General features: G+C 36.4%; 1 protein-coding gene across 1 annotated transcript; it reads right to left on the reverse strand.

Annotated features, from left to right (window-relative positions):
• Positions 1–4,166: 4,166 nt before the first annotated feature.
• LOC110904868 (protein ESKIMO 1) lies at positions 4,167–6,874 on the reverse strand. Its single transcript, XM_022150746.2, has 5 exons — positions 6,230–6,874; positions 5,970–6,141; positions 5,327–5,526; positions 5,022–5,180; positions 4,167–4,751 (listed from the first exon to the last, which is right to left on the reverse strand). Exons 1-5 carry the CDS (start codon positions 6,724–6,726, stop codon positions 4,403–4,405), a joined length of 1,377 nt encoding a protein of 458 aa, XP_022006438.1. The 5' UTR covers positions 6,727–6,874; the 3' UTR covers positions 4,167–4,402.
• Between the last annotated feature and the right edge of the window lie 8,203 nt (positions 6,875–15,077).

Below are 15,077 nucleotides of genomic sequence, written 5' to 3' on the forward strand. Positions count from 1 at the left end.
CACTTAAACATATCATCAAACAACAAATCTAAATCTTAACAGATGAGAATGGCAGAGATCTAGGGTTTGGAATGTTGTTGAAATCGAAAAGACGATGTATCAAACAATATGTGTTTGTCAAAATCCATCATTCCATTGGACTGAATCAGGAATCCTCGAAGAACTGGCTTATATTCCTTCATCCAGGGTTTATAAGCGATAATAAGGGAAACGTATTGTAGAAGATTTTGAACTAATTGACATAACTGATTGGGGTTTCCATATGAAGAACAAATGAGCGGTTTTCTCAAATGAAGTTGAAGGAGAATTGAGAGAATAGGTCATTGGCGCCCAAATTACAATTATATGCCTAATCACATATGCCACATCACATGGTCAAATGGTCAACATTATTTTGCTTTAGTATAAGAGATAGATATAAACACCGTATAACACTATGTAACACCATATAACACTATGTAACACTGTATAACACTATATAACAATATATGACACTATATATCTATCATAGACATGTTATCAGACAAAATATAGTATTATATTTGTTATATAGTGTTACATAGTATTATATGGTGTTACATAGTATTATACGGTGTTTATATGGTGTTATATATTGTTATATATAGTGTTATAATACACTTCTCACACTTCTAGATTAATATACAGGATCCTCTACCATAAATATTATTCCTTATACGCGGTGCATGGATGGTGATAAGACAATTGAACTTACTGATTAAGTGTTGGCCGAAAATAAAATATGGTATAACTATAAAAAGAATGTATTTTAATAATAAAATGTAAAATGTATGATAATATGGACAAATAGGTTTGTTAATGTATTTAGCCTCTCTATATTGGGATGGTCTTAAAATATGGTTGAAATAAATCTAAGAGGGTGGGCCAAGAGGAAGAGAAGCTGAAAGTGAAACCGAATACTAATATCTTTTCTTAATATGCTTAATTGCTTCATAATTCGTATAAGAAAAAACCGTGTTTTGCTGGTCTTTTACCCGATGTGGGCCGATAAGAAAAAAAAAACCTGTTTTGCTAGTCTTTTACCCGATGTGGGCCGAGACAGCTCGTAAGCCCATCTTAATAAAAAAAACGAATCCAGATCCAGATGTCGTTTGGTATTTATTATATTAGAGTTAATATAAATAAAGTTTTTTTTTTTTGGTAATTTTTTTAACAGTTTATTAAATTAAAGAACTAATTGATTTTTTTTACCAAATCAAGTTATTTAAACAATTTTTTTTCTCGCAAATCATGTTAGTAGTAAAACTGTTCTATTAAATTTGGTGTTATTTAAATGATTTAAGAGTAATATAATTTTTTTATAAAAACTTTAATTTTAAAGATTAATTAAATCATTAAAAAAAGTAGAGATGTATTTGCTATTTTATAATAAAATATCTTTTAAGAAATAATTATTGTTTCTTGAATAATAATCTTACCTACATAATTGGTATACAATAATTCTACCTATCAACATGTTGGTACTCAATGAACTTCCGTTAATTTTTTTTAACTGAAGTTAGTTTTTAAGTTTTATTTATTACACAAACAGTCCCTGTAGTTGTAATTTACTAGTTTTAACTATTTTAAAACTAGTAAATTACAGTCCCTTGAGGTTTTTTTTTTGTTTTATAAAATAGTTAAAACTAGTAAATTACAACTACAGGGACTATTTGTGTAATAAATAAAACTTAAAAACTAACTTCAGTTAAAAAAAAATTAACAGAATTTCATTGAGTACCAACATGTTGATAGGTAGGATTATTGTATACCAATTACATAGGTAAGATTATTATTTACCAACGGGACAAAGGTTGGGGGCTGTTTGGTAGCCTCTGAATGGTCATTAAGAGGCTACCTCTTAATGGAACCATTAAAAATTTTACCAATGAGAAGGTAGAAAAATGTGACATGTGATAATTTACCATCCAGAGGTTACCTCTTAACCATTCAGACTTGAGGTTACCTCTTATTCATTCAGAGATTTTAAACCATTAAGAAGTAACATCTGAATGGTCATTAAAAGACTAACAAACAGCCCCTTGGTTTATTAAAAACCAATTTTCCTGTACTTTATATTATTCTAAAAAGTGTGAGTAATTTTAACGAACTTACAGAAAAAACCTTTACTATATATAAAAAGAGATGTAAAAAATTTATGTCCCAAGTTATTTTTTTAAACATCAAATTTTTAGACTTAAATACAATCTAACATTACATTTGCAAGGATTTAAACGCACAACACTAAAGTGGGGGACAAGCACCATGACCCTTAGGTTTTCATAAATGGTTAGTATGTATTAGATTCTCAATCAGCCAACTATGATTCCTATGTAGATTTGTATATAATTTGAACGTGATTACTAGGATTATAAGAAGCTTCCTAGAGTAAAAATATAAATTATTCGTCTCAACTTGGACTCATAAGGGTTGTAGCTCCAACACCTGGTCAATAGGGGTATCCAGAAATATAAGTACTTATGGCAATACACCATTCCATAATCGTTGAGATACTTGCAAAAGATACAAAAAAGTGATCATGAACCCATGTGTTAAGTACATAACGCTTTTAAGAACATTTGTCAACATTTTTATGCTTTATTATATATATAAATATAAATTTTAAGTTGTGGTATATTATTAAATTACCCATTTAAAAAGTTGTTTGGTACTGTGATTTTGAATTCGTCAAATATGACTACTTTTGTAACCACAAATTTTAGCACCTAGCTAGTGACTCTTTATAATTTACAATTATAACTTCTTTTGATGTATTTAAATTAAATATAAAAAAACTATATAAACTTAAAAAGTAGGGGTTCGATACTAGTTGACACCAAGGTTATCCCAACCCGTGAAAAAAAAACATTATTAAAGTTAAGAAAAATATGAAAATGTATTCAGTTTAACCAGTACCGATTCAATACCGGTTGAAACCAAACTTATCTCAGCCTGTGATACTAAAAAGAAATCATTTAAGTTAACAAAAAAATATGAAAATCTATTAAACTTAAAAATTAGAAAATAATTAGGAAAATTGGTATTTAATAAACCAACCTTTAACCAGTTGGTAAATAATAATCCAACCTACAGAATTGGTATATAATAATCCAACCTATCAACATGTTGGTACTCAATGAACTCCCGTTAATTTTTTTAAATTGAAGTTAGTTTTTAAGTTTTATTTATTACACAAACAGTCCCTGTAGTTGTAATTTACTAGTTTTAACTATTTTATAAACCTCAAATCGAGGAAAAGGAGGATTTTCGAGTGGTTTTTTTTGTTTCATAAAATAGTTAAAACTAGTAAATTACAACTACAGGGACTGTTTGTGTAATAAATAAAACATAAAAACTAACTTCAGTTAAAAAAAATTAACGAAAGTTCATTGAGTACCAACATGTTGATAGGTGAGATTATTATTTACCAATTTTGAAGGTTGGATTATTATTTACCAACTGGTTAAAGGTTGGTTTATTAAATACCAATTTTCCAAATAATTATTATAATAATATTAGAATAATAATAAACTTGGAAATAATTATTATTATAAGATTAGAATAATAAAAGTATAAAAATTATATATAATATTGTAATATTAAAATTACTATTTATTGCCTATAATATATAGATAATGGAGATTTCTATATTGAAGGATCAAATAACATTTCCTCACATATGACCGACAAACACTTCTTGCAACAACTTTGAGGGGGTGTTTGGTGTTGCGATTTTAAAATAGATTTTCCGTTTTCAAAACTGTGTTTTGAAAAAGCATGTAGGTACATGCTTCTCCAAAACTGCGTTTTAGAGGCAGATAATCACTTTTCTATCCAAATACTTTTTTAGATTATTTATGTTTTACAAACGTAATAATCAAATAATCACTTCAGAACATAATCCCAAACACCCTCTGAATACAATTGGCTTTCCCCAAAACACCGACATATTTAACCTAAATCCTATTCGAATTCTTTCTAGCTTGTACTAAAATCAATTGTGGATTTTCTGATAGGTGACACTGTTAATACCGACATACAAAATAAATAATACATATAATACTCAAAATAACTTGTTATCCATATCGGGTTGCCCTTGTTTTGCATTACATAACACTATTATTGGCCCCTCGAAACTGAACCATACATTAAATTGAAATGACACATACTACTTACAATTTGTGCATTCATTTATTCCGTCTTTCAACACTTCATTGTACATTTGGGACATTTTTTAATTTGATTTTGTGATCAAACGTCTAAAACAAAAATTTTAAAATAAGATACAAGAATTTAAAATTGGCCTGTCCCTAGATACAAGGTATGTGAAAGAAATTTCCAATTTTTTTAACGCTATGTGAAGGAAAGAGTTGGCTTGCACCGATCAAGAGCGGGAAATGATTCGTGTATAAAGAAACTCGTTCCATGTGTCGGGTAATCCAGGAAGACACCAATGTATACAATCCGCGTAAGTGTTGGGGTCCGCCTGTTGCTCTTTAGTCAACATCTTACCTTGGCGAATGGTGTATACAGAAGTATGTGCATCTTTACGGTATTCTGAAAGTGAAGTTATGTTGAGAAAGTGGACCGGAAGCTTCATTGATTGTAAGACATCGGTTGCAGCCGTAAAGAGTCGCCAATCGGTACCAACGCTAAACGGCATGGACATGTTAAGAATTGGATTAGTCTCCTTTGCACATTTTATGCCATCCGGATTGTTCCAATCTAAACTCCTGCAGAATTTTCATTCTTTTATTAAATGATGTTTTGAAGTTATACAATTTTATATAAGAAACGTTTATGTGCTTTATTATTAACAAGTAATAGAACATATAATAATAAAATAAATAAGTTTACTTGATAACTAATCATACCCAAAAGTCACCTCTACAGTTCCAACTAATATCCTTTTCGTTGGTTGAAACTACCACCTAATACATATATTTATTTTCTACTTTATATATATATTGTTGTATTTTTAAAACGTAAAGTAGAAAACATACTTGATATGTAGAGGAGACATGCTGCTGAAAAAAATTGTTGTCCGATTCGGGTCTATATTTTTATCGACCCATTTCGCCCATGTCTTCAAAACTCTCGTGTACGCCACGGGCCTTTCAACCTCATCATATTCTGTATCTCCTTTATCAAATGATCCCCTCCTATATTATTATTATTATTTTTAGTTAGAATATTATACTTGAAAAAGGAAATTTAAAAATTAAATTATCAACAATCATAATCATAATATGTTTATATGTATATTACAAAAAAAATATAAAATAAAATATTTAAAGAGGAAACTTACAAGACTTTCATGGTGAAGGTGTTCATCCACCAAATGTAGGTGTTGAAGACCAAATAGTCAACATTTTTCCAATTTTTACCGTGCTTTTTAATGGATCCAGGCATTATGATTCGGTTCAATATGCTATGCATTGTTGGATCATCTGAATTTGACTCTACCAAAAACGGGGCCCAATAAAATTCCACCGTGGCATTATAATCCTGCAAATTTTATTTCACATCAAATTTTTAATGCACAAAAAAAGTATTAAATGCCCAACTTGAGTTCAATCAAATGCCAGGGGATACAAAATCATAATGACCACATCTTATATCTTCCATACTTTGTGGTCCATCTATTAATAACATACAACCCCATTCATTAAATGGTACCAATGCCGGTATTTTTTTTTCACGACAAGATAAGAAATGATTACAATACCCAATTCACGAGCCTGGAGTTCGTGACAAATGACATCTAACTCAATCGTTTTGATCTATAGTTTATATGTATAGTAGGTTAGAACCCTGTGTATTACACGAGTTGAATAAATTTGTTTACCTATACATGTACAGGTAACATGATAAATCATATTTCTTTCGTAATTATTTAATTATGTAACGGGGAGCATCTAACTATGCATATCTTAATATGGAAATCTAACCTCAATTCTAAAAATAGAAAGCGAGCCGGTTTTGTTCAAGCTCTTTCTTCCTGGAGGAATAATCGATTGGGCCAAACACACCATCGATTCCCATTGATTTCGGTTCAACGAATCGCCAACAAACATAAGTCTCTTGTTCCTCAGTTTCTCCAGCAACAATTTCGCCTTAAACCTTCATTCCACCCAAAAAAAAAAAAACACACAAAATCAGCTTCAATTTCAAACCTATTTTCTTCTAATAAAAAAAATCAAACTCTTACTTAGGTAAGTTACAATCCTTAGGCTGCCACCTCCAATTCTGATACATAGAATCCTTCCTCCCATTTCTCATACAAGTGACTTGAGCCGTAAGAAACTCGCATTGATCTTCTTTATACAACGGGTGTGTCGCATCATCATAAACCCATCTTCCATCATACAAGTTGCATTCTTCGGGTGGAAATACGATCTCCTCATCGTCCTCAACTTCCTCATCAGCAGGAACAACAGGCAGCTCAATCACTTGATCCTCATCTGTTTTCGACTCGACAACAATAGTTGTCCTTGAATTAATCTCAACCACCCCCTCAGAATCAAGAGGGTGGTCGGTTTTTGGTCTGGAGAATGGGAACTCAGCGATGGACTTGACGTCCTCGTTGTACATGAAAAAGCCGAAAAGAAAAACCGAGAAGACAACTACGAAGACAGATAAGTTGTTGTTCTTTCGCTGCTTCATGGCTGCGGTGTAGGATGAGACTTTTCGGCGAAGGGGATGCATGAGATAGAGAGGAGAGTTGTGAGAGATAGATACAGAAGAGGTGGTGATATAGAGACATTGTTTAAGGGTAGATTTGGTGAAATGGGACTGTCGTAAGTAACTGCTTTCTATGGTGGATGAAAAGTCGTCTTCTTCTTCAAGAATGTGTATTTTATTTTATTTTTTTTAATAGTGAAATGTAACTAATAATAAATAATATATGTTCAACCGCTTTGGGTTGACGATCTGTTTATGTGAAGAGTGAGAACAAAGCTTGGTAGAAGTTCGGTGGCATGGCTCCCTTTCAAGTCCGGTAGTGTGTGTGGGGTGGGGTGCAAATGACGTATGTTTCTTAAATAGTGAGTTGGATGACTGGTACTCCTGATTTCCATTTTGGTAAACCGGAAACTCACGTTAATAACTATTTTTAATATCGAAAGACCCACATTGTTTATTAAAATTTACTAATTTAACCGATACACAATTTTGTTTTTGTAAAATAAAACTCAACTAGAACTCAACATTTGAGACATTTTTTAGATATTAACCACTTTTTAGGCCATCGTGCGGCATATTGCGGCCAAGGAGAGCATAGCACTCGGCCACACCGCTACGGCCGGCGCTATGGGCTGAAATTTTCGGATTCTCATGAAGGTGATAACACCATGGATCTTCCTTCTCCAAGCACACACACACATATACACACACATACATATGTATGCATCTTCCTTTTCCATCGGTCCTGTTAAATTATGATTTTACTCAAGACGAATTGATAACAAAAACACAATTTAGGGTAAACTCACTTTTATTATAATCAAGAAAAACTAGCTCAAAACTCGATTACAATAATCCCTCACAACAATTCAACCCTAACACGGCTAAACATATATAGGGAATTGCAACTTGTTTTCCAAGTAATAGAGAGAACCCTAAAATAACCCCAGAGCCCAAAACCAACATGTTTTAGGGTCAACGCGGGCCGACCACAATTCTACACAATTGGGCCGTATTCAATAATTGTCCAACATTCACCCCCCCCCAATTTTTGAACCGGTATCGGAAGATCTTCGACTCCAAGCAGTTTCCTCATCTCTTGAAACTTCACTCTTGCAAGTCCTTTAGTAAGTATGTCAGCTCTTTGCTCATCACTCGTTACATGCTCCACTTTGATGTCATCATTCTCTACACACTCACGGATATAATGATACATTGCCTTGATGTGCTTGCTTCGACTATGAAAGACCGGGTTCTTCACGAGTGCTATCGCTGAAGTGTTGTCAACTCGTAACGACACCTTGCTTAACTCCTTCCACGTCAACTCCATGACCAAGTTTCTCAACCACACGGCTTGACAAGCCGCCGCGCTTGCTGCCATATACTCGGCTTCACAACTTGAGAGAGCTACGTTACTTTGTTTTGAAGAACACCATGTTATTGGTGATGACCCGTAATAGAAGACGTGCCCCGTAGTGCTTCTTCCATCATCATCGCCGATGTTGTGACTACTATCGCTATAGCCACTCAAAATTGTTGGTGCACTTGTGTCTGTACTTTGTCTGTATTCGGTCTGTATATAAACGATGTTCTAAGTCTGTAAGTTGACCAAGTCAACCATCCTCCGGTTTGACTTGGTCAAACAGTTAGAAAGTAGTTGTCTGTCTCGAAGGATAGCTCCTCGAAGGATACTGTTGATCCTTCGAGGTACTCGAAAGATATGCTTCGATTGTTAGACCTCGAAGGATCATCCTTCGAGGTCATTGCTGATCATTCGAACATCTTGTCATCGATAGATGATCCTTCGGACCATCTATCGGATCCTTCGGACATGACCTGCTGTGTATGGGTATATATACCCATGCATTGTGTTGAGTTCAAAGATAGAGACAGAACACACACATCCGAGAGATAGCTTTGAGAGCATTCTGTCCGAAACTCACACACACACTTTGAGAGTTTACAAGTTAGGTTTGTAAACATTGTGCTTGTAACCGAAACCTTCATTTGCATTAATACAAGTTGTGTTAATCGGTGAACCCGTGTGTGTTGTGTTTATACTTGCTTAATCCCGGTTTGCTCGCTAGCTTGGATTCCGCACTCGCTAGTGGGTTAGTATAACAAGGTTTGAGGTTCGTCATCCGACAAAAGGGACCTACAAGTGGTATCAGAGCTTGGCTCTTTACCTTGTTTAAAACCGGGTTATTCAAGTTCTTGGTGTGTGTTTGAACACTTGGTTTAACACCCGTTTTTGTTGGTTTTTCTACATTTTTAAACTGGAAAACGTGTTTTAAACTTACCGGGAGTGTTCGTAAGTGGGTTGGGTAACTTAAAAACTTGTTTTTGAGTGTGTTGGTAATTTCCGGCCATATTCCGGTCAATATTCCGGTGACTGGTTTGAAGATAAGGTTTTCCTTTTTGGGTAAACTATCTTTGAAAATCTTGGTTGGTGAGAAAGTACACTCTGCCATACCCTTTTGCCGAAAGTTGACTTACCAACCCATCACCTTTTCACCAACCCGTCACATCTGTGTCAGTGTGTCAGTGCACATTCGAAAGATATCCTTCGACTTCGAAAGATATCCTTCGACATCGAAAGACCTTCTTTCGATCAAGGAAGGCTCGAAAGATCATCATCCTTAGACCCTTCCTTCGAAGTCTGAAACATATCTTTCGATAAAGGAATCTATTCGAAAGACAGTGTCCGAAAGATAGGGATTTATCTCGAAAGATAAGAATCTTTCAAGTGTGAATCTTTCGAGATTTTGAATCTTTCGAAGCCAGTGCTCGAAAGTCAACAGTGATCTTTCGAACACTGTTGATCATTCGAACTAGTGTGATTTTTCGAAAGTCAGTCATACGAAAGATAAGGATATATACTCGAAAGATAAGGATCTTTCAAATAGTGAATCCTTCGAGCTTGTGAATCTTTCGAAACCATTGTTCGAGATACAACAGTGACCTTTCGAGTACTGTTGATCCTTCGAACAATAGTTGATCTTTCGATTGTGGTCAGTTTATTGCTAACAAGTTTCTGTGATTTCAGATCCTTCGACCAGGATCCTTCGACTGTGTGATCTTTCGGAGTATTCAGTTAGCATTTATTTTGCTCATTAATCATGAATCCGAGTTGGTGGAATCCTGCTCCAGATAGTGGTAAATATACAAGTTCAGGTGTTACTCCTTCATGGTGGGGTACACCGGCTCCTGATAGTGGAAAGTATACGTGTACAAGTCTATCACCATCATGGGCCGAATCTCCAGTATCTACATCTTCACAAGTAAATGCTTTACCATCAAATCAATGGGCATTAGTAACGGGTCAAACTCCGAGTGTACAAAGTATCTTATTAAGCGAAAGCGAAACAGGAAGTTTGAATCGACCCCCAAAACTGATGAGTTTGAATGAATATCCAGGATGGGCTGAGAGGTTTAAAACATATGTTCTTGGTCAAAATACGGAACTGTGGATACGTTTCACCACAGATTTCGATCAAGCCATAGAGGTTGCTGCTTCAGAGACTGCGTCATTTGCTGATCTTCCCGAAGATAAAAAGAAAACGTATGATCTGGAAAAGAAAGCATACGCCATTCTCACCCAGGCTTTGAGCAAGGATATTTATCACCAGTTTGTCAGCTTCAAGACAACTAAGAAGTTGTGGGACGGGTTGAAAACAAGAGGAGTAGGGAATGAAGCAACACGTCAGTTGCGTCATGATCTGCTCAAGAAAGAATTTGACTGCTTCGCTTGCATGGATAAGGAGTCTCTGGGAGACATGACAAGTCGTTTCTATCACCTGCTTACTGAGTTGAACAATTTTGGAGTTACAACAACTCAAGCAGAGGTGGTAAAGAAGTTTGCTGATGCCTTACCTCCTCAATGGAATAGTTTCTTGGAAATCCTTAAGTATAACGGAGCGTTGACAACTACAAATATTAACGACTTCGTGCAGCTTTTGGAAAACAAGGATCAGGAGGAAACATTGAAGGCGAAGAGAGTTCCATTGCCACAGAATCCAGAAATGTATTATGGAACTTCCAGCTCTTCGTCTGCAAGAACTGGTTCACATGCTCCAATTCAAACGGCGTTTGTCACAAGCACAGATTGTTTTGGCAATCCAATACAAGTTCCTGTTAAGCCACCTCCCACCACAGACATGTATGGAAATCCAATCCAACCACCTCCACCTCCTCCTGCTCAACAACAACGTGCATGTTATGGAGGAACATCATCTGCTGGTCAACAATCAAAGCCAAATACAGTACAGCTCGACACTTCAAGCTTCTCCAAAGTCAGTGTAGAAGTAGCCAAGGAACACATGGAGCTACTTAACACTATAGTGAGCGCGTACTGTGGGTTGATAGAAGGTCAGATTGGCAACATTAATCTGACACAGGAAGACTATCGGCAGATAGATAAAGAAGAGATGGACTTGATGGATATCAAGTGGGCCTTTGCTAGCGCTGTGAGAAGAGCAAAGGATTGGTTGGAAAGTACTGGCAGAACCAGCTTGGAAAGTAAGCGAGACACCAAGTATGGGTTCGATAAGCAGGCCGTTAAGTGCTTCAACTGTGGTGAAAGGGGTCACTTCAAGAGGGAATGTGCAAAGCCAGCACAGCATGGAAACCAGAACCCCTTCAGAAACCAGGGCAACCAGCAGAACCAGAACAGAAATAATGAACGTACTTTAGTGCCTGTCAACAATCAAGCCAACCGGGCACTTGTAGTTCAGATGGATGAAGGTTGCGACTGGTCAATCCAGTTTGGTGGTGATGCTCCTAATGGTACAGCTTGCTTTGCTCAAGTTGTGAAGGATGTAGTTAACACCAGTGGTGGAGAATCTTCCGCCAGTGGTGGTGAATCTTCTGAAGATGAAGACTCTTCTGGGTACAGCAGGAGTGTTGATGAAGATTCATCTAGGTCAGGCGATGAGAATGTGGGTGAGACATCTGGTGTCTCAGTTGATGCTGATATTGATGAACGTTTGGATGGAGCTGCAGCACTAAGTGTTGGAAGATCTGTTCTGATGGATCAAGCTACTTGTACTTCGTCTTCTCTCCATTCAGCCTTTATGGCTAATGTCGACAGTTCTTCAAGTCAGGTATGTGTCGATGAACCCATTGCTGTAAACTGTGATAACTGTGATAGCTTGCAGGCTAAATGTGCTGAGTTAGAGGCAAGCATGTCTGAGTTGCAAGCCAAACATGATGCTTTACAAGCTAGTTTGTTTGACTTGCAAGACAAACATGGTTCCTTGAATGCTGACTGGTGTGCATTGCAAAGCAAACACGAGGCTTTGCAAGAAAAAATATGATGTGACATTCATCCACAATCAGAAGTTGACTGTGGATCTTTCAAAATGCACAGAAGCCAATATGTTTTATGAAAACCATGAAAAAGAATTTAAGTCAATGATTGAGACTTTAAAGAAAGATAAAACTGAATTGACTAAAATGGTTTCCAGAAAACAAACGGACATTAATTTGTATATATCTCGCCTTGAGATGATGCAAAAGGAAATGGCTTGTGTCAAAACTGAAAGTGATGCGATCCAGCTTAAGCTAGACAGTTATTTGAGCTCTAGCTATGTGTTGGATCACATCATTGACGTTCAGAAAGAAAAACGGGATGTCACATGCATAGGATACAAAAAATGTCCACCACCAGTCAGACACAATTATGATGCCATGCCTGATGAGGAGGATAGAGTGTTCTTCGAACCATCTGTTCCTCTTGATGTGAAGGAGTTTGCAGCAGGACTCGGATACCAGAAAGAAGTATCCTCAGATTCAAATGTGTCAGCAGATACATCTGTAACTGCTGAACAGAAACAGGATCCTCCAGTTGAGGTTGAGGATGCTGATTCTTCAGATGATGAATCTGATGATGCTGCTCCAGCAAAGTCTGATGCGGTAGTCAAAAATGAGGACATACCTCTTGAGAATCACATTCTATGTGATCCCCCTGCCACACCCGCTAAGACTGTTGCAACTGAGTCCTCGTCTGAGAAGGAGTCGGAGAGTGTGACCTTGCTGTACACTTTGGTTGGTGATGATAAAATTTACTCAGACACAGATTTTCCGATTAAGAACGTTAATCAATCCTTAATCGATAAAGTCTTTGAAAATTCGACAAGTAAGTTTTTGGGGAAGAAAGGACCACATGTTACAGTTACACAGTGTCCTCCAATCCCAAAGGCTGAAGTTCGAAAACAATTTGGCAACAAGAAATTACCAGCAATGCCAAAACAGCAAAATCACACCAAGCCCAAAGGAAAGGCACCGGCTCAAGTCCAGAAGAAGCCGAATCAAAAGAAGAAGAAAAATGTTAACTTTGTGAAATCGACGGGAACGGACAAAATTGAAACGTTTGAAAATAAATCTAACTTAGATTTTGTCAAGAAAGCTACTGTTTTGAAAAGAAATGAACAAAACAGTTCACAGCCTAGTACCTCGGGTTCACAAAGTTCAACATCATCGGCTAAGAGAACACATGATTCTTCGAGGTATGTTGAACGAAGATCATGTTTTGAGTGTGGAACCATTGGGCATATAATTCGAAATTGCCCTTATCTTCATAAGCAAAAAGGAAAGGTTGATGATCCCCGTGGCAAGACTGACCGTAAGCCATATGTTTCCACAAAACAAGATCCTCGACTTGTAAAAGAAAGGGAAAAGAAACAGAAACGCCAACAGGTCAAAAGGATTGAAAAAGCAATTAAAACCGATGTGGTTCAAAAACAATCTGTTTCTGTAAAATCAGCAAATTCAAAAACTTCAAACTGTAATGAAATCAAAATTTTAAAGAATGACACTGATAAAACAAAACAGAACTGGAAACCAAAAACGGTTACTGAATCAGGGAGACCATCACAATTTACAAACCATCAAAGACAAGAAGTTATTGTCATTGATGAAAATGGAAGACCCAAGACCACAATGGCTTGGGTCCCTCTCTCCAACTAATCTCTGAATGAGTGTGCAGGAAGTTCCAGGAGGAACTATTGATAGTCTTAGGATTGTTGATAGTGGAATGTCCTTGCACAAGATAGGCGACAGAAGAAATTGTTGCCTTTGATGGAGAGAAAGGAAAGAAAAGGAAAATGTGGCTGAATGAAGTTGCAAAATTCGACCAAATGAAGAACGTGCCGAAAACTTGGTCATTCTGGTTTTGATCGGGTCCTCAGGAACGAATGAAGTGAAATGTGTGCCGATGCCTTTGCATGGATTGAACATCCGCACACCATTTCTGAAAGAGAAAGTCAAAGACCTTCGCTGGTACAATGTGGAAGACCAGCCGGACCCGGAGGTTTATGATTTTATTGCTGTCAAGAGACCTTTCAGTAGTTGCAAATTCGACTTTGAAGTCCACACCGGGTGGATATCCAGTTGGGAGAGTGCTTAGATTCCTTGCAATGCACGGAACAGTTGCAGGATACGCCTTTAAATTCTTAATCTCTCCTATACTTGTCGATATTTAAGCTACTTTGTGAATTATTATTATCTCGAACAGCACTCTTTGACCTGACACGTTGATCTCGGATATCATCTCACACGTGATTGTTTCAATATGAAACTCATCAATGTTGTCATGGTCCGCACCGCTTACCGACATGCCAACTCACTTTTCCAAAATTTGTTAAATCTTTTCTGATAAAACTTAATTTTGGTAAACGGCATTAAGGTCAAGCACAAAAGTAAACCAACATCGGAAAATCATTTTTGTAAATACCTTTGTGTTTTAAATTTATCTTAGTTTATTGATTTTAGGGGGAGTAAATCCAAAAATCTGAAAATCCAAAAACATCGAAAAATTTCAAAAACACAAAAACAATAGAAAAACAAAAATGAGTTTCCTGGCGAGCAAAAGAGAAAATGATAGTACATCAGTGGTCTATCCAAACCTCTTTATACCTTAAATGAAAAACGATAAGCAGCTCTATATAAGATGTATCGGTAGGCTCACAATCATTTTAAAGTGTGCAGGGTGATATAAATCTTAATCGACTGAAGACCAGGTGGGAACCATTCATTGGCATATGGTCTTAGTACCGAAATTTCGTTTGATAGATTGCCGAGGTTCTGAGATATTCGGTCTTTATGCTGCTTATCATCTGGGTATCATGGTTGTATCTTTTACCGAAAAATAACGGGGACGCAAGTCTAGATCTTCCATGATACTATACATACGTGTACATATTTCATACTGCATTCGACCTCAATAAGTGATAAACAATCACATGTCCAAACAAATAAGTGATAAAAATATCACATCTATCCGGGTGTCAAGTTCGTCTCTCTGCTGTACGGAAGTACTGACCTGTTCACGGACTTGCACCTGTGCCCTCATGCATACGAAAATCAAGTTCCTCATC

Source organism: Helianthus annuus, chromosome 14 (assembly GCF_002127325.2).
Source record: "Helianthus annuus cultivar XRQ/B chromosome 14, HanXRQr2.0-SUNRISE, whole genome shotgun sequence".
Taxonomy (NCBI): Eukaryota; Viridiplantae; Streptophyta; class Magnoliopsida; order Asterales; family Asteraceae; genus Helianthus; species Helianthus annuus.

What these genes read in the sequence shown, in the direction of transcription:
- LOC110904868 (XM_022150746.2), bottom strand. Translation starts at nt 6,726, where the DNA reads ATGCATCCCCTTCGCCGAAAAGTCTCATCCTACACCGCAGCCATGAAG. An exon ending in AAGGATTGTAACTTACCTAA is followed by an intron (nt 6,142 to 6,229) that starts GTAAGAGTTTGA and finishes GGTGGAATGAAG; the next exon opens with GTTTAAGGCGAAATTGTTGC. An exon ending in ATGTCTCCTCTACATATCAA is followed by an intron (nt 4,752 to 5,021) that starts GTATGTTTTCTA and finishes AAAATTCTGCAG; the next exon opens with GAGTTTAGATTGGAACAATC.